This window comes from Oncorhynchus tshawytscha, linkage group LG14 (genome assembly GCF_018296145.1).
Source record: "Oncorhynchus tshawytscha isolate Ot180627B linkage group LG14, Otsh_v2.0, whole genome shotgun sequence".
Taxonomy (NCBI): Eukaryota; Metazoa; Chordata; class Actinopteri; order Salmoniformes; family Salmonidae; genus Oncorhynchus; species Oncorhynchus tshawytscha.
In genome coordinates, this window is record NC_056442.1 from 9249288 (window position 1) to 9269435 (window position 20148).

Consider the following 20148-nt stretch of genomic DNA (forward strand, 5'->3'; position numbering starts at 1 on the left):
TGCCCCCCCCACACACACACACACATTCAAGTTCACACAGACTTTACTATTGTAGCTTTTATTTCCTGTCTAGTTCACTTCAAATGATTAGTCTGTCCTTGTTGTGTTGTTTACTTTTATAAACTTGCTTATTTTAATGTGATTTCATAGCTTTTTTAAAAACTTGCTGATTCTTTCTTTATGCAACTAATCTGTTACATTACCAGCAAAAATATTGTAATCAGATACTTCTGAAAAACTGGATGACTTTTAAATTAAGAACTGTGGCGTGTCTCCACTCAACAGGTAGAAGTTACAAAATGTGCCTTCCCCCACACAGGACACAGTCATGTTTCTCTCCATGTGTACTCTTAAGCCCATGATACAGTAGCAACATTACCTCAACAAATTCCAAGTGTATCATGGCCTTGAAGGCTCCAATGAAGATGTCAATGTGAAAAGAGACAAGTCAGGTGGCGGTCATCAAGTTCAGAAAAAGTATTTAATGGCGCAAACAGTAGGCCTACTGGGAGATCGCTCTGCAAAGTCAGCAACCTCTTCAAGATACAACTGCTAAAATGGCAAATGGCTAAAAGGCTAATTATTCTTCTGAGTGACAAGAACAGTAATTCTGAATGAGACATACATGCATCATTATAGACGATGGGTGATATTTAACAATGAAGCACACAAATTGGTTTCTGGAAAAGACGGGCTACACAATTAACCACAAGTTCTGATCTCAGTGGAAAAATAGTTTCACACTTAATGAAAGTTACTGCCAATACAGAATGGAAAATGACAGGTTAAGCAGAACATGTCCTGATTATGGCCTTTAATAGTTATGCATAGATTGTGCCGACAGTCATGGCAGCTTTGCTTCTAGCTAAGCAACTTTGCAGAATTTTTTTCGTGTGTGTTACTTCTTATATTATTAGCCCAGCATTTGTGTGTGTGTTATTACATACAGCCTGAAAGTACTTTTAGATATCAGAGCGGCGGTATCTCACCAGCATTACGAACAGTAATAACTTTTGTTTCAAGGATCCAATTCCTTTGATCCAAGGCATTTTTTGAATTGTTATATACTACTGCACGGTTGGAGCTAGGAACAAAAGCATTTTGCTACAATCGCAAGAACATCTGCTAAATATGTGTATCTGACCAATACAATTTGATTTGAATAGAGATCAGGCTTCAGGGCTACCAGAGTAAAGGTCAATCAAGTGTGTCCTCGGGTGAACCTTCAGGCTTTGAAGGTTGTTCTTTGCTGTGTGTTCTCTGATGACTATTCAATGCACTTCTGGCACTAAAGCATTTTCTACAGAAAATGTGTAATGTGTGAATGTCTCATACGCAGTGTCAAATAAAAGGCAGTTGTGAAAGATTTGCCAGTTATGGTATTAATGTGGTTCCTCCCCTCTGTCTCCCCAGACGATTCAGATTGGAATGAGTGAACCATTTATCACAATCCTGACAGCAAAATAGTTTATTGCTCATCTGATTATCTTCATATGCACTCATATACATATATACATTGTGCATATGTATATGACTGTCATATGTGACTGCCAGTGCTTAAAAATCTGCTACTATAGCAACAATTATCTGATTTTCCTCGTGTGGATCCTCATATGCGCTGTCAGATTACCTCTATGACGAATATATTTGCCACAATAATGACAGTTACAAGATGTCTCTGTGTGATTCCTCATGTGATAACTTAGAGAAGTCTGCTGATTATAACATTTTCCACAGAACTGGCAGCGATATGGTTTCTCCCCTGTGTGAATCCTCCTGTGAATATTCAGATCCATACATTTATAAAAACATTTGCCACAATCATGGCAGCGATGTGATTTCTTCTCTGTGTGCGACCTCCTATGATAATTCAGGGACCCAGTGTTAGAAAAATATTTGCCACATTCACCACAGCAATAAAGTTTCTCTCCCCTGCGATCCTTCAAAGTGGTCAAGGAGGGTTCGAAACGGCCAGACTGAGTGAATATTTTGCCACAATTCACCCTTGTGTGAATCCTCATATGAGAATTCAGATATCCCCACTGAGCAAAACATTTGCCACATTCATCACAGCGAAACTGATTACCTCTGGAGTGTATCATGATCCTATGAGAATTCAGTTTTCCCATCTGAGTGAAACATTCACCACAATCACTACAGCAAAATGATTTCTCTTCTGTGTGACGCCTCCTTTGCACTGGTGATTTCAGATCCATTGATTTTCTACCCTTGGAGCTGATAAAGCCTTTTCTATTTTCTGTCGGTGTCCTCCTCGATTTGGGCTGGGGCCAAGAGCCACGGGTTGGCTTTGAATAATCCACTCCCTTAGGTTTTGTTCTGTCTTTGTACTCTTCACTTTGGGTTTGTGAGGACTGAGTTGAGTACTGATCATAGTCACTTTTCACCCAGGCAGGAGTGAATACAGAGTCTTCCTCCTCCTGGGTGATACTGAATTCCCCCTGTTCCTCTTTAATCTGTATGGGGTTCCAGTCATCTTGCCCCAGATCGGGGCTCCACTCTTGTTCAAATTGCTGCTGCTCAGGGGGAAACTCCACTTCAGAGACAATGAACTGCTCAAAATCTGAAGGGAAAGACAAAATATGAGTTAGAATTCATAAGCTGATGAGATAAGGGGTCGTTGCATCTTATGTCAGGCAGTGCTTCATCCTCAACTGACAGTGTAGATAAATTCTGACATAAAACAATGGGGTTCCTGTTGAAGTACAAGTTCAGCCTTTCACAATGTAATATTAGTTGGTTCTTCAACTTGAAAGCAGTCTATGGGCCAGGGGAGTCTTTAAACAGCCACTACGAATGTTGGCAAACTTCAGCCACAACTAGATGAACATCTATGGAAGTGATAAGCAACTGTGCAATGTCAAATCAAATTAGGGCTGACCCCAATTAATGCACTGGTCGATTGTTTGGTCGTTAGGCTGTTGGTCGACCAAGATTATTTTAGTCGAGCAGTAACAAATATATATTTGCGCCAATCTCTGTGAATTAATCCTTTGCAGTGGCCTAGACTAAAAGCCGATTTAAGCTTGATTCTAAAATGTGGTCGGAGGCTCCATATGGAGGGTGTGACAGAGGCATGCAGAGGCCAAATCGATCTCTGTACCGCATCGCCATGCGCCTCCCAAGTTTTGTAACAATGCGGAGGTCTCTGTATAGCTCCACATTGACATGATTGGTTGACAGTAGGTGGGGGCGGTACATCCTGTATAAACACAAACTCACTTCCTTTATCTCTGCACTGCTCTGGGAAACGCAAGAAGAATTAATGCCCTGACTTCTGCTGAGGCCATATCACCATAAATGATGCATGGCCAATGCATACATCAGATTGAACATGCGCCCAGACCAGAATGCACCCTCTCCTGCCAATTTGGGCACAGTCATCGTTTCATAGCTTAGTGTGAATAGTTTGCTTTTGATTGTTAGTGTAAATCAATTCCCCATTACATACACTACCGGTCAAAAGTTTTAGAACACCTACTCGTTCAAGGGTTTTTCTTTATTTTTTACATTGTAGAATAATAGTGAAGACATCAAAACTATGAAATAACATATATGGAATCATGTAGTAACCAAATCAAAGTGTTAAATCAACTTAAAATCGCTTTTCCAACCGTCTTGAAGGAGTTCCCACATATGCTGAGCACTTTTCCTTCACTCTGCGGTCTGACTCATCCCAAACCATCTCAATTTGGTTGAGGTCAGGGGATTGTGGAGGCCAGGTCATCTGATGCAGCACTCCATCACTCACCTTCTTGGTCAAATAGCTCTAACACAGCCTGGAAGTGTGTTGGGTCATTGTCCTGTTGAAAAACAAACGATAGTCCCACTAAGCCCGAACCAGATGGGATGACATATCACTGCAGAATGCTGTGGTAGCCATGCTGGTTAAGTGTGAATTCTAAATAAATCACAGACAGTGTCACCAGCAAAGCACTCCCACACCATAACACTTCCTCCTCCATGCTTTACGGTGGGAAATACACATGCGGAGACCATCCGTTCATCTACTCTGCGTTTCACAAAGACACGACGGTTGAAACCAGAAATCTCCAATTTGGACTACAGACCAAATGACAAATTTCCACCGGTCTAATGTCCCTTGGTCATGTTTCTTGGCCCAAGCAAGTCTCTTCTTATTGATGTCTTTTAGTAGTGGTTTCTTTGCAGCAATTTGACCATGAAAGCCTGATTCACACAGTCTCCTCTGAACAGTTGATGTTGAGATGTGTCTGTTACTTGAACACTGTGAAGCATTTATCTGGGCTGCAATTTCTGAGGCTGGTAACTCTAATGAACTTATCCTCTGCAGCAGAGGTAACTGTGTCTTCCAATCCTGTGGCGGTCCTCATGAGAGACGGTTTCATCATAGCACTTGATGGTTTTTGCGACTGCACTTGAAGAAACTTTCCAAAGTTCTTGAAATGTTCCGTATTGACTGACCTGCATGTCTTAAAGTAATGCTGAACTGTCGTTTCTCTTTGCTTATTTGAGCCGTTCTTGCCATAATATGGCCGTAGCCCTATTTGGTAAAAGACCATCTTCTATATACCACCCCTACCTTGTCACAACACAACTGACTGGCTCAAACGTATTAAGGAAAGAAATTCCACAAATTAACTTTTAAGAAGGCTCACCTGTTAATTGAAATGCATTCCAGGTGACAAACCTCATGAATCCAGTTGAGAGAATGCCAAGAGTGTGCAAAGCTGCCATCAAGGCAAAGGGAGGCTACTTTGAAGAGTCTCAAATATAAAATATATTTTGATTTATTTAACACTTTTTTGGTTCCTACGTGATTCCTTGTGTTATTTCATTGTTCTGATATCTTCACTATTATCCCACAATGTAGAAAATAGTAAAACATTGAGAAAAGCCCTTGAATGAGTAGGTGTTCTAAAACATTTGACCGGTAGTATATAAATCACCAATAGTACATTTACCATTAATTCTTATAATTACTCATCTACAAATGATTGTTACTTTGGTTATGGTCATTTCTTTTAATGCATTTAATATTATTCATCCAATCTTCCTGTTCTCATCATCAGAGTGGACACATTGTTTGCAGTGTGCAACCTATACTACACTTGTGAGAAACAAGTTTTGGTTTAATTCCATTTGAGTTCTGTCAATTTAGTCAGTCATTGTGTTTTGTTTGGAGTGCTGCTGTCAATGTTGAGTAAGGATGTGCACACAGAGAAGTAGTTCTGTAGGCTACCTGGCCTGCGAGCAAATGTAGGCCATTTGGAGGTCTGATAGTATTTCTGATTGGCTTAATGCACCACCACTAATGACCTGTGGAGCTTCTCAAAGTAATGTTTTCTTCACCTCAAACAGCAAGCAAACAAAGTCTGTTTTTACATCCATTGAGAATGACAAAATCTTTCCAGCTCTCTTTCGATAACCACTCGGCATGAAAAGGGAAAATGTCATGCTCTGATCCTGTGGAAACCTCATAAAAATAGCCTTCTTATTAGTGCTTGACTTGGACTGAAATAGGTTCCGGTACTCATTTTGGGTCATGATACTGCTTATATTTAGGTGCAGGAGCTCCACAATACTTTTGAGCTAATATTCTATAAGAGGAACAGGAGCTCAAGCAGTAGAACATTTGAGGTGTTGGTACTCAGCTCTGGTGAGCTCCTGCCAAAGTCAAGCACCGCTTCTTATCCCTTGTGCAAATAGCCTATAGCTGTGTCTGTCCCGAGCTCACTATATTTTATACAATGTTACAAGTATGCTTGCACAAGCCTCCAGCTGGACCCAAGTTAATATAATGGTTCAAGTTTATTGCATACAGGCAAAACATAGCCAGTGTGATTCATTTAATACTTATTTTTAAAATCAGGTTATTTTCAACCTATAGGCTGCAATAGTTTTTATTTGTTGGCTTTATGTAGGCTATTTTTACATAGTTGGCAATGGAAGTTACTTTTTAGTTTTATCATTTTAATTTAGATAGAATTTAGTTGTCATGTAGTTAATGATTAAGATATGAAGATGTTATTATAAATTCAATTAAACGGTTTCATGAAAATGTGCATATCAAAACCATAACTGGCACGCAGATCTGCAGAAATGGTAAGATAAATTGGCGGTCCACATGAGAAAGGTTGCCGACTCCTCGTGTAGCCTATTACCAACAACTTCAAGAGAGTTATGGCAAAATCTGCAAAAGCCAGCAGGAGCTGACAGGAAATAGTTGCGTCGGGTTAAAGTTTTTTCTTCTGGTTATCTAGATCTCTGACACCCTCTTGGGGCATCAAACTGTAAACTTAAAGCAACAGTTGACTTTATTAAAACACATGGGGTGTGTCTATATATAGAAAAATATACTTTACAAAATGTTGAGCAATGATGTCAAAAAACAGATTACTTTTGGTCAACCAAGATTTATTTTGTCAGGGACAGCCCTAAATCAAATAATTGTGTTGATTTCAGTTGATTTGGCTATTAACTGGAAAGGTGCTTTAACAAGACAGGCATATTCTGCCCGATATTTGCCTCTATCCCTTTAAGTTAGTAAGGAGGAAACTGGCACCTTTTGCAGCCTGAATGGAGGATGTTTAATGTACTCACTGATAGCAGGGAAATTAGTGTGTTAGCCAATGTACAATGTCTGTTCAAACGATAGCGGGAACGTCAAAAGACAGAAACAGCGATTACTAGCGGCTGTTCAGGCTAGAAATGATACAGAGGCAGGCTGCTAGTGGAGTCATGGCAGAGGGGAAGAGGTGAAGCGAGAGGTTTTACTCCACCCAAAATCTGTCCAAATTAAGCAGGTCATTAATTATTAAGCAAGTGGGGAGTTTTTGCATGGGGGGAAATGAGTGTTGAATTTAGTCCATATAAAAATGTTTTGCCATTTTGATAAATTAGGCTTTTTTGATCTAATGGAAGTTTTCATAATACTTAGGTTATTACAAGTGTACCACAGGAGGCTGGTGAGGGGAGGACGGCTAATAATAATGGCTGGAGTGGAGTAAATAGAATGATATCAAACATATCTTGATCATTTTCCATTGATTACTAGGAGCCAGTCCTCCCAAATTATGGTGCTACTGATATAAATATGATGCACAGACATCCTGGTAAATTTGAGGAAAAAACATTTTATATCGGAGTTGTCCCTGTTGAAATTCGAGACGTCAATGCATATTCATGAGGATAGCATAGCATCTCATTCTCCATTGATTGCAGTCCGTTGACTTCAAACCCCCAAAAAGTATTAAAAATAACGAGATATATCTACCAATCCAAAGAGAGGAACAGCCAGGCGCTTGACAGCCCGCCGTTCTGCTCTGTGGACATCAAATCCAAATGTTAGGGAGAAGACAAGCATCTCCTCATACAGTTTATATGGGGCGTTTTCATTACGGAAACCGTTCACCGTTCTAAAAACCAAATGGAAGCAAACAGAGCAAACGAGAGTTTCTAATTGAAAAATTCTGGTAGGTCGCTCCCCATTTAATTAGCTTCTGTTTAATAACTGTTTTTCAACAGAATAGCGCATAATGAAGATGCCCCCAACCATAGTCGCGTCACTAGTTAGTTACCACAACCAAAGTAATAAACTTCGTATTTGGTGTGATTTATCGCCGGTTGGCATCCAACGTCATGGTGCATTACCGCCATCTACTGCACTGGAGAAACTAAAACCTATCTGCCAGCTCCGTTGCTCTTAAAAATAATAATATTTGAGACTATATCTAATGACGTTCTACTCAATATACGCGTTAAACTAATTTCCTGTATCCCCTCCTCCCTCAAATCGAGATCTGCCTCTCTTTCCCTGATTCTGCAATACATGCTCCACGGTCTGTGTCAGTCATAAACCCCGCCTTTTCTACAATTTGTATTCTTAAAATCTGATTTTTAACCTAACCCTAAACACAATGCTAACCTTATACATAACCTTTAATACCAAAAACAAATGTTTGTTTTCATTACATTTTACGATAGAGCCGAGTGTGGCTGTGGTAACTAGTGACAACCCCTGGTCATGTGTAACTGCAACTCAACATGGCTGCCGAGTTTGCTAGCTGTAGGCACATCAAAGGTTTTATAGCCACGTTACCTAGGCTAGCTTCCTGCTGCATTGAATTAAATTCCCAACATTGCAAATGTTTATAAAATGAATACGGAGAAAGTAACAAACCTGCTCTATACAACTTTATCTCAGGTTTCAGGATGACGTCAAGCAGCCCCTGTAGACGGCCGTTGTCCTCTTTCGATAGATTAACGTTGTCCTGGTACTCTGATATCGTTTTTGCAACGGCTCTGAATATCTCATCTGCAGCGCCTGTACATCGTTGGTTAAAAATCACTCTCAACAACTCCAATTTAGACATTTTTCAGAGAATGCCAATGGCTGGCTAGCGTGTGTTGTGTGTTCCGTCACCGGTGAAGCCAACAGTAATGAAGAACTTCCGGGGCAAGTTTTTTTTTAATCCTTCAAAGTAAGAGTAATGTAACATGAAACTGTAAAATGAATAACCAAGGCAAAAATTATATTATACTAGTTACAAAACACATGGATCGCTTGAAGTAATTGTGATATTTTTTCTTTTTTAAACAGGGTTCCCACTCTTTAAGAAATCATTCCATAACTTTTCCATAAAATGTTTTATAACTTCAAAAGGAAGAAAGTACTCAATAGTGGGTAAAAAGTGACCATCCAAATTACAAACTTATTTTTATGCTCTCTAGAGAACAAGATGTTACTTAGTTTTCAGTACTAATTTTAGGTCAATAAAGTTTTTCTGCAATACAATGAAGGCAGACTGAAGTTCAGATAGAGCCTGGTCAACAGGGTGGAGGCAATAGCATACACAACAGTATCATTGGCATACAAGTGCAGGTTACACTTTTTTACAGACAATTTGATATTGTTAATATAAAAAGTACAGGACCCAGAATCAACCCGAAGGACACCTTTTTATACATTGAGTTATATCTGTCAAGTAACTCTTAAACCAGTTACATGCAGCCTGGTCTAGGTCAATTGAAAGCCTCTGTATTAACAGTGAGTGATTAACAGTACTGAAAGCCTTTGACAGGTTAATGAAGAGGGCAGCACAATGTTGCCTTTCATCTATACAGCTAACCACATCATTTATAACTAGGGATGGAGCAGAGATAGGGCTATGACCTGGTCTAAAACCCGACTGATACATTTAGAAAACATTTAAAAGAAAGTTCTTAGCTGAGAATTAATCAAGTATTCTAATATTTTAGCAAGGCAAGAAAGTTTAGAAATAGGCCAATAAGTATTTAGGTCACAAGGGTCACCATCTTAAGTGAAGGGGGAGTACATGGGCCGCCTTCCAAACTTTAAGGGTAGTACCAGATGTATAATCGTCAGGTTAAAAATATGGGTTAATAATACAGCAATCAGGGGGGCAGTGAGCTGCAGCAAAAATGTATCAAGAATATCAGTCACAGGGGATTTTTTAAAAACATCAATGTTAAGAAAAGGCATCTAGCATGTCACAGATAGTAAATTGTTGAAATGAAAACAAAAAGATTCACTAGAAGTTGACAGGTTAACCATCGTGTCAGCTAGAGGCTGTAGTGGACTAAATTGCCAGTCCACTACAGAGTCAGTTTTCCTTGAATTGGCCCAGGTCTGACTTCTAATCTGAAAGAGCTAAACTGAAAGCCAAGGGTTGGATCCATCTTTGACTTTGAATAGTTTAAAAAGGGGTGTGTGTGTGTGTATCTGCCAGAGGAGTACAGTTGCAAGAAAAAGCATGTGAAGCCTTTGGAATTACCTGGATCTTCCTCTAAGTCACAACAGTAGACAAACACAATGTGCTTAAACTAATAACACAAATTGTATTTTTTGTCTATATTGAATATATTATTCTAAACATTCACGGTATAGGTTGGAAAAAGTATGTGAACCACTAGGCTAATGACTTCTCCAAAAGCTAATTGGAGTCAGGACTCAGCTAACCTGCCGTCCAATCAATGACACGAGATTTGAGATGTTGGTTAGAGCTGCCCTGAAATAAATACATTTTAAAAAATGAAGCATTGCCTGATGTGAACCATGCCTCGAACAAAAGAGATCTCAGAAGACCTAAGATTATGAAATATTTGCCAGTCATGGTAGCATGTGGTTCCTCACCTCGGTCTCCTCATATTCTAACAATTAGTGAAACATTTACAACAATCCTGACAGCAATGTACTTTAAAAATCGCTCATGTGATTATCGCCAGTGGTGAAAGATCTGCTACTATAGCGACAATATTACTTCCCCTTGTGTGAATCCTCATATGCGCTGTCAGATTACCTTTATGACGAAAATATTTGCCACAATAATGACAGCTGTAAGATTTCTCTGTGTGAATCCTAATATGAGACCTCAGATTACTAGGACGAGCAAAACATTTGCCACAGACCTGGCAGCAAAGCGGTTTTTCCCCTGTGTGAATCCTCATATGAAGTGTCAGATCACCAACTCTAAAGAAACATTTGCCACAATCATGACAGCGATGAGATTTCTCCCCTGTGTGCGTCTTTCTGTGATAGTTCAGATACCCAACTTGAGTAAAACATTTGCCACATTCACCACAGCGATGCTGTTTCTCTGCTGTGTGAGCCTTCCTATGAGCATCCAGTTCTCCCATCTGAGTGAAACGTTCCCCACAATCACTACAGCAAAATGGTTGCACTTCTGTGCGTCTCCTTTCCACTGGTGATTTCGGATCCATGGATTTTCTACCCTTTGAGCTTTGACCTTTTTCTGTCCATGAATCATCTTCCTTAGGTTCTCTTTTGATCTGTTCAGTCGAGTCCATTCTGTCTTTTTCACTTTGGGTTTGTGAGGACTGATTTGAGTACTGATCATAGTCACTTTTCACCCAGGCAGGAGTGAATACAGTGTCTTCCTCCTCCTGGATGATACTGAATTCCCCCTGTTCCTCTTTAATCTGTATGGGGTTCCAGTCATCTTTCCCCAGACTGGGGCTCCACTCCTGCTTACAATGCTGCTGCTCGGGGAGAAACTCCACTTCAGAGACAAAGAACTGCTGAAAATCTGAAGGGAAGGAGAAAGGATGAGTTAGAGATGAAATGCTGATTAGCTGGTTTTAGCAACGCTAGTATTTACACACCAGCAAGTCTAGGAATTAGATGAAAATAAATAAATAGAAGTCTGCCAGAGGACAGAAGTTTAAAAAAAAATCAATTTAAACGTACTCTGCCGATTGTCTGTAGGCTTGACCCTTATGCATCTAATAGAACATAAATTAAACAGACTTTCCAAGAATGAGTCTGTTGTAGACCCACTTCCTCTTCACTTAACTAAAAAAATGTAAAAATAAAAGTCCTTTACCTGCGCCATACCTGCACAAAAAAAAGCAAGAACTTGTGGGGAACTTTTATTTTGACATGAGGTAAGCAGAGAGGAACTGACCTCGCTGAGGAACTGAATTGGTCTACAACAGACCCATGCTTGGAAATCCTGTTTAATTATACAGTACCAGTCAAAAGTTTGGACACACCTACTCATTCCAGAGTTTTTCTTAATCGCTTACTATTTTCTACATTGCAGAATAATTGTGAAGACATCAAAACTATGAAATAACAGATATGGAATCATGTAGGAACCAAAACAGTGTTAAACATGAGGTAGTCACCTGGAATGCATTTAAATTAACTTCTTATGGGCAGGTGGGACGGTAGTGTAGAGTGCAAGATTGCAGAGCGCAAGATTCAAACGACAGTATTATAAATATTTAACTTTCATAAAATCAAAAGTGTAATACATCAAAATAAAGATGAACTTCTTGTTAATCCAGCCGCTGTGTCAGATTTCAAAAAGGCTTTACGGCGAAAGCAAACCATGTGATTATCTGAGGACAGCACCCCGCATACAAAGACAATGGAGTGGAAACACTACAGCCGAAATGGGAGCCACCTAGAAAACTACAATTTCCGGCTCATTTTTCCAAAAACTGCAGTTCCTAGGGCTTCCACTGATGTCAACAATCTGGGAGGACTTGTGATAGCCATTGAAAATAGGTCAACACATCTCAAAATCAACTGTTTAGAGGAGACTGCGTGAATCAGACCTTCATGGTCAAATTGCTGCAAAGAAACCACTACTAAAGGACACCAATAAGAACAAGAGACTAGCGTGGGCCAAGACACACAATCCATGGACATTAAACCGGTGTAAATCTGTCATTTGGTCTCATGAGTCCAAATTTGAGATTTTTGGTTCCAACCGCCGTGTCTTTGTGAGACGCAAAGTAGTTGAACGGATGATCTCCGCCTGTGTGGTTCCCACCGTGAGGGCATGGAGGAGGTGTGATGTTGTGGGCGTACTTTGCTGGTGACACTGTCAGTGATTTAAAAGTAGAAGTCGATACTTAACCAGCATGATTACCACAGCATTCAGCAGCAATAGGCCAGCCCACACCCTCAGGCTGTGTAAGGGCTATTTGACCAAGAAGAAGAGTGATGGAGTGCTGCATCAGATGACCTGAATGCCATGCCAAGGGTGTGCAAAGCTGTCATCAAGGCAAAGGGTGGCTACTTTGAAGAATCTCAAAATAAGAATCTCGAAACTACATTTCGATTTGTTTAACACTTTTTTTTGGTTACTACATGACTCCATATGTGTTATTTCATAGTTTGGATGTCTTCACTATTATTCTACAATGTAGAAAATAGTGAAAAATAAAGAAAAACCCTTGAATGAGTAGGTGTGTCCAAACTTTAGACTGGTACTGTACATTCCATTACATAAAAATCTATTTATTCCTCCATGCATAAGGACCAAACCTACAGACAAGTGACAGAAAAAGTAGAAGTTGAATTTTATTTCATTTATGGCTTCTGGTGGACTACTCAGTTTTTTAGCAAATTAATTCCCATCAACGTGTAAATACTAGCGCTGCTAGCACAGCTACATACAGATTAGATAGCGCATAAGCACCTATCTGACATAACAGGTTCTAGGATAGGATGGCCCATGATTTTCTTTTAAAGATGCCCATAGGAGAGTTCAGGATTTTGCACTTATATGTACTGTTGTCGATTGACCAAAACAGTTGTGGAAGTGTATATTAATGGGCAATCATTTTACCAGCAGTCGCAATCTGACTTGACTGATTATAATGGAAACGGTATAGCTCAATACTGGTATAAACACCACCAATGGTCCATTTAAAAAAAAAAAAAAAAACACTGATCAGCTGCTTGATTAAGTTCTGGATCCATACATGTTAAGAGAAAAGATGAAGATGCTAGAACGAGGAGCGGATCATTTATTCTATTCAGATGTAAAATGATTGATATCGACTGGATTTGTGACGGAAATTCTTTCTTAATTTCTCTCGCTATATGAAACCTGCATTATTGATCGTAGAGTTAGAATCATAGAGCGGACAAAGCCCAAACCGCCGATCAAACCACAGACATTTCCAGTCAAATATCAGGAAGGAGGATTGCCTGACGACTCATCCTGAATGTAATTCCACTGCTCTATCGACAGCGCCATACATTCAGTCAAACTGTCACCAGGAGCGATCAGCCCACAAAGTTGGAAATCCCAATCAGTTGACTACATTAAAATGATGGCAGCCCTCAAAAGTGTTGCCCTTTCGGCCACAATCATTCTTTATGATCCAGACTCATCGTGGAGGAGAAATGTTAATGGACTTGGACTTGGCCGAAACAATGTGGATGAGTAGTCAGGCTAGCGGGAGGTAGGATGCTGCTGATTAACAGCGGTCTACACTTGAGGGGCTGTAGTGCACAAGGCCCACAAACAGCTGCCACAGTGGGTCTGCAACTGTATGCTGCAGGCAGCATTATTCAATTAAATACATCCGGAGTGAGAATAACAGATTTCTGTTTATAGTCAAATAAATTCATTATTGTATTTAGTTAAAACTATGTAACGACATTCAAACATTGTTTAGCATTATGATTCCATTATTTGTATGCATCAGTTTCAAGACAGGACTTTTCATTGGAAGGTCGAACATCCAATGTCACCATCTTTACCCATTGTTCATGTTGCTCACTTCGGTCATAGCGCTAGCGGCCCAGTGGCAGCTTGCAAGTCATAAAAATCCAACTAGACTAGACGTTCAATACTACTTCTCTTTCTCGTCGGAATGGTGCTATGCCACGATCAGGACAGCGTGGAGCCGGCGCGGGATATGGCTCGGAAAACGTACCCCAATCCCATTATCCCCACTGACAAATCAAGAAGATTGAAATACTGCTAGCCTAACAAGCTGACAAAAAATACAATTTCAAACTTCTTGATTTGTCAGTGGGGATAATGGGATAGAGCTCGCCAGCTTGTAGCCCTTAAAGACTGAAATGATTTAAATCTGGTTCGTTCAGCCATTCCTAAGGGGGAAATTAATAGGGAAAGAAAGGGGTTTTGGGATAAATACCAAAAATAAGGTTCTTAACCTCTCTGAAAACGGAACCCGGTAGGTAGCGGGCAGAAATTCCACAACATACGGTGATCGCTACATAAATAGTCATATTAAACATTAATGAAAATACAAGTGTCTCACATGTATCGCAAGCCTAGAATCTTGCTAATCCAACTGCTTTGTCAGATTTAAAAAAGGATTTACTGCGAAAGAAAACGATGCGATTATCTGAGGATAGAGACCCATAAAAAAAAACAATTTCAACCAGCACAGGCGTAACAAAATCACATACGGCATTAAAATAAATTGTTTACCTTTGACGATCTTCGTCTGTTTGCAATCCCAATGCTCATTGTTACACAATGAATGGTCTTTTGTTTGATAAAATCAGTTTTTATAGCCTAACACAAAACATTTTGTGAACCGCTTGTGTCGTGAATTCCGTCTCATTCCATTTTCAACGACACATTCCAGGTAAATAACCCACAGAGAACGTGACTTTTCCAGTCATGTTTGGTTTCATTGCAATCAACTGGTATGTTTGTAATACAACCAAACCTGATGGGCCATTTCGCGGGACATATTGACTGAAAGAAACCGATTTGAAGACAACAAGTAATGACATCACTGTGCATCAATGATATGACCACTGTTTCGTGGATTGACTGTATTTTAACCCAATGACCACTGATCATCTTGAAATCTAGCTGGGTAGATAGCCAATGAGCTGAGGTAAGAGACAATATGCAATGGTTGTGTGTTGGAAGACCAACCCATGTCGTAAACTCCAGCGTAAAGAGAGTCATTCGCTATTGAAGTTATTCCGGAAGGAGTTACGCATTTTACGCACAGCGTTGTTTTGGTAAACACGCAGATTCAGCTGTTTATATATCAATCAGTATGGCGACTAAGTCAGGGAAAGCTAAATCTAAGTCTAGATATACACACAATTTTAGAAATTGATTGGAAAAGTGAGACAGCGATTGTTGTAGGACGATTCATTTAGCGATTCCCAAGTGGAGGAATATTTTTTGAACGGAGAGGACACCGTTGTAGCCACTGTGTATAATCTGTAACGTGCCTGCAGAAGAGGAACAATGTCACCGTTTTGGACTGGTAAGTTCTTCTCATGCTAATGCCATTATTTGAAATTAATAATATGAAATATTATTTATGAAATGAAATAGCCTATTTGAGGCTGTTGAGGGGAGGGCAGGCCCACAACAATGGCCAAAGTGAAATGGAGACAGTAGATACAGCGGGTCTGTTGTAATATAATAAAGACAGTAGATCTAGCTGGTCTGTCATAATATAATAGAGACAGTAGATCTAGCTGAAATGTCATAATATAAAAGAGACAGTAGATGTAGCAGGTCTATAATAATCTATTCAACCTTATGTTCCCTGTACTCTATACATATATATCTGTTTATTATACCTCAGCAGGACAATATTGTGTAGAGCTTTGGCAAAGTGGGTGATGTTATATCCTTCCTGTTTGGCCCTGTCCGGGGGTCTCATCGGATGGGGCCACAGTGTCTCCTGATCCCTCCTGTCTCAGCCTCCAGTATTTATGCTGCAGTAGTTTGTGTCGGGGGCTAGGGTCAGTTTGTTATATCTGGAGTACTTCTGTCTTATCCGGTGTCCTGTGTGAATTTAAGTATGCTCTCTCTAATTCTCTCTCTCGGAGGACCTGAGCCCTAGGACCATGCGTCAGGACTACCTGGCATGATGACTCCTTGCTGTCCCCAGTCCACCTGGCCTTGCTGCTGTTCCAGTTTCAACTGTTCTGCCTGAGGCCATGGAACCCTAAACTGTTCATATTTACTCTTGGAGGTGCTGTCCTGTTCCATCCTCTACAACTACTGTGATTATTATTATTTGACCCTGCTGGTCATCTATGAACGTTTGAAAATCTCACCCATGTTCTGTTATAATCTCCACCCGGGCACAGTCAGAAGAGGACTGGCCACCCCTCATAGCCTGGTTCCTCTCTAGGTTTCTTCCTAGGTTTTGGCCTTTCTAGGGAGTCTTTCCTAGCCACTGTGCTTCTACACCTGCATTGCTTGCTGTTTGGGGTTTTAGGCTGGGTTTCTGTAGAGCACTTTGAGATATTAGCTGATGTACGAAGGGCTATATAAATACATTTGATTTGATAGAGGACTGAGGGTCTTCCAAATATTGAAAGTGTGTAAATAGTTACCCATGTTATTTTGTAAATGTATATTTCTTTTTCTTCATATTTATTTCTCCATTTGGGGGGGGGGGGTGTTAGAATACCATTTTGGCATTTTGTATATAGTTATTTGTTTCAAAATGTATACCTTCACCAATTTGGCTACTTGTGTGGGACACCTGGGTGACTTCATGATAAATGTCATGTAGCACACTCATTTTGGAAGTTATCATTCTGAAACTTTGCACAAGTACTGTTGCCCTCATATCTTTCACTGAAATTGTCCCCATCATCCTATCTGAATGTTTGTTTTATCTTGTTCATTTTAAAGACGATGATACAACATAAAAATAAAAAAAAGTATGTTTTTTTTCATTGTATTATCTAAACCAGATCTATTGTGTTATATTCTCCTACATTAAATTCACATTTACACAAACTTCAGAGTGTTTTCTTTCAAATGGTACCAAGAATATGCATATCCTTGCTTCTGGGCCAGAGCTACAGGCAGTTAGATTTGGGTATGTCTTCAGGCGGAAATTGAAAAAAGTAGGGGGTAAGAGGTTAACAACCTTAGGATATCATCATCATCATCATCTTTTTCTTCTGTGGGTTTTATGGCAGACTACAACCCAAATATAACCCATACGTGACAGAGAAAACTAACTTAATCCACCCACAATAAAACAAAACATCACATTGACAAAACCAAAACCTCCATATCTGCCTTCTCAGGCTCTATGACCTGAGAGGGTGGTAATGGCTTGTGACAATACTCCATGCAACTCCTTCGCCAAGAAGTCTACCAGTCCCAGGAACCGTTCTGCCGCATCCACAATGATATCTATTTTCCTGGACTTCCTCTCCATCTTGGCAGTGCCATTAATCGCCGTAGATAGAAAAGGCCACATTCTTAAAACTGTAACACATCTAGGTCTTTCTTGCTGTTGAACGGCAACCCCCGCAGCCTTCAGTGAAGGCCTATCAAACACCATGGACTCTTCAGGAGCGCCAATCGAACCCTCAACCCTTTTAACAGTCGCTGCATATGAAATGCTCTGGACAGCCCTGTGGCCACCGCATTCTCTTTCATTCATGGTTCCCACCCCAATTGCAACATGTCCCATTTTCATCACTTTTAAAAAACATCACACAAACTTTTCCACAACTTGAACATCTCGGCTTTTCCCTTCAGCAGACACTTGAAACATGTCCAAAAGCTTTACAATGATCATAGTGCATTGGTCTTGGAACAAACACTCTGACTGTGGTTTATATTTCCCAACTGCACTTGAGTAGGGAGAGACTCCACATATAAAAAAATATAAAAAAGAATGGAGGGTACTCGTCTCTTTCTTCATTCACCACACTATTCATCCGACGAGCATCAATCACTCTAGGAATATGTTTCAATCTGTGCAACATCGACTCCCCACGAACCGCCAGATATTACCCCCTTCGGTGTCTCTTCGGGAACAGGACACATCAAACTTCTAAAAATCGGGTGAGATGCAACCCACTCTCCTTCTTATCCTCAGAAGAACAAAAAAAATATCTAAACAAGCCTGCCTCTCGTGATCCTCATAGCCTTCACTTTACCCACAGCACTCTCTCCACCAGTTTGGTTATATCAAATGGATTCGTCAAAATTGATCATCAAATCAGCTGCTCCTCATTAACAAAACATACTCCTACAAGATAAAGGACATTCTCATCGCTGTTTGCAACTTTGGTCCGTGTTCTATTCTTTTGGACAATATTCCAATTCTCCTTGAGTCCCCCGCCATTATATTCACGCTCCACATCAGCGTTCACTTCTGCCATCTTTTCGCTGTCAGGGTGAACAGTTACTTCAGGAACACCCTTCAAAAACAACTACTCGGCCATAGTTATGACAGCTACGCAAAAATATAGCATTAACTACCTTGATCTACGTGCGTGTGGGTGGAGTTGGAGTTTGTCTTTAGGAGATCTTATACATTTTGATATATGAGATAATATCCGTCAGTTAACATTACGTTTGAATTCTTTGTGCTTGTTTTTATTAAATGAACGCTTCAAAATTCACAAAATGTTACATTAGCCGATGAAGATTTTCTCAAAACGTATAAAATCTCTTAAAGTACTTTACACCACTGTCATTACTATTGCTCTCTATTAGGAGTACGAGTACAGCGCTACAAGTTGACCAGTACTTGGTTTACAATGATTCACGTTAGCTCAAAGGCTGACAACAGCCTGTTACAAATTGGTAGCCAACCTTCGTCATCGTGAGTGTCGTCCGCATCATCTTCATTGGCCGCGGGGGAATTGCCCGAAATACTGTTATTTATCTGTGAGCCGCTGCTGACAGGCGTCTGACCTTCTTTGCAACTCACCGACCCGTAACTCGACTCAGCCAGGGTGAGTTGTTTCTGTAGTATTTTGATTTGATCTTTGCTTTGAGAGACTTCTGCACGTAATGCTCCACAACAATCTTCTACTAACTTACAAATCTCTGTAACCGCAGCGGAGGCTAGTATGTCCATGATGACAGAGTTTATCCGTTGATGCAAAACACGCATTTCCGACATTTTAAACCCTTTGCTTTTGTGAAACCGGTGATAACTACTACTATGAAGATTAAAAACGTCCAACAAAGTTATTTTTTGCCAGTTTGTTCAAGGAATAGTAATATTTGTAAGAATATCTGGTTTAATGTCATCAATATGCCGCCATCATTGATAACTGTGTCCTTCCTTACGACCACATCCGGGTCGAGTTAAGATAGCTAGAAAGCGCCACCTACCGCGTGGAGCCTAGAATGCGCATTACCCTGAGAACTCCTTGAGCGCTTAACGTTGTATTTGGGGTATTCTCTTACTGTGGGAGTTATTCCTATGCTTTGTAGAATCATTGTTTAGTATTGAGAAAACCATAGTTTTTTTTAGTGTTTATCATGCTATCATATTGAATAAAGGATCTAGCACTGGAGTAGTCTTAACCTCAGACAAACTATATGAGGTTGTATTAGTCTCAAGATCATTATCAAAGCAAAATGCAGAAATCCTGGAGAAGCATAGGCAAAACCTGCGCAATTCCTTCAGAGGCCCAAATTCCTGTGGGATTCCTTTTGGAATTTCCTTGTTTTCCTAGTTAAACATCCTAATATCCATTCATCATTCATCCTACATTATCCTTTCATGTATCAAACTGCAATAATAAAACGGCACCAGACCATTCAACTGCAATCCTCCTCTCTGTTTTAATGGCAACCACCACGATAGCCCCAACTCAAACCAGCAACAGTTACATTAAGATACAGTCCTTTACCACCACAACTCTGATCATTTTTGTTTTACAATGAGCCATGACTAGAATACAGTAAAACAGTATGTCAACACTATTAAAGTGACCCTTGTTCAATGACTCTATGTACATAGGGTGAAGCAGTCTCCAAAGTGCAGGATAGAAAACCGGGTGGTATCCGGCTAGTAACAGTGACTAAGGTTCAGGGCAGGGTACTGGGCAGAGGCCAGCTAGTGTTGACTTTTACAGTCTGA

At 40.1% G+C, this 20148-nt stretch overlaps 1 protein-coding gene across 2 annotated transcripts; it reads right to left on the reverse strand.

Annotated features, from left to right (window-relative positions):
• Positions 1-462: 462 nt before the first annotated feature.
• LOC112266491 (zinc finger protein 723) lies at positions 463-19356 on the reverse strand. 2 transcript variants are annotated; one of them, XM_024443990.2, is made up of 3 exons: positions 18867-19356; positions 8180-11066; positions 463-2581 (listed from the first exon to the last, which is right to left on the reverse strand). In XM_024443990.2, exons 2-3 carry the CDS (start codon positions 8370-8372, stop codon positions 1584-1586), a joined length of 1191 nt encoding a protein of 396 aa, XP_024299758.1. In that variant the 5' UTR covers positions 8373-11066; positions 18867-19356; the 3' UTR covers positions 463-1583. Both variants share the same exon structure in this region, with proteins under 2 accessions (XP_024299758.1, XP_024299759.1).
• Between the last annotated feature and the right edge of the window lie 792 nt (positions 19357-20148).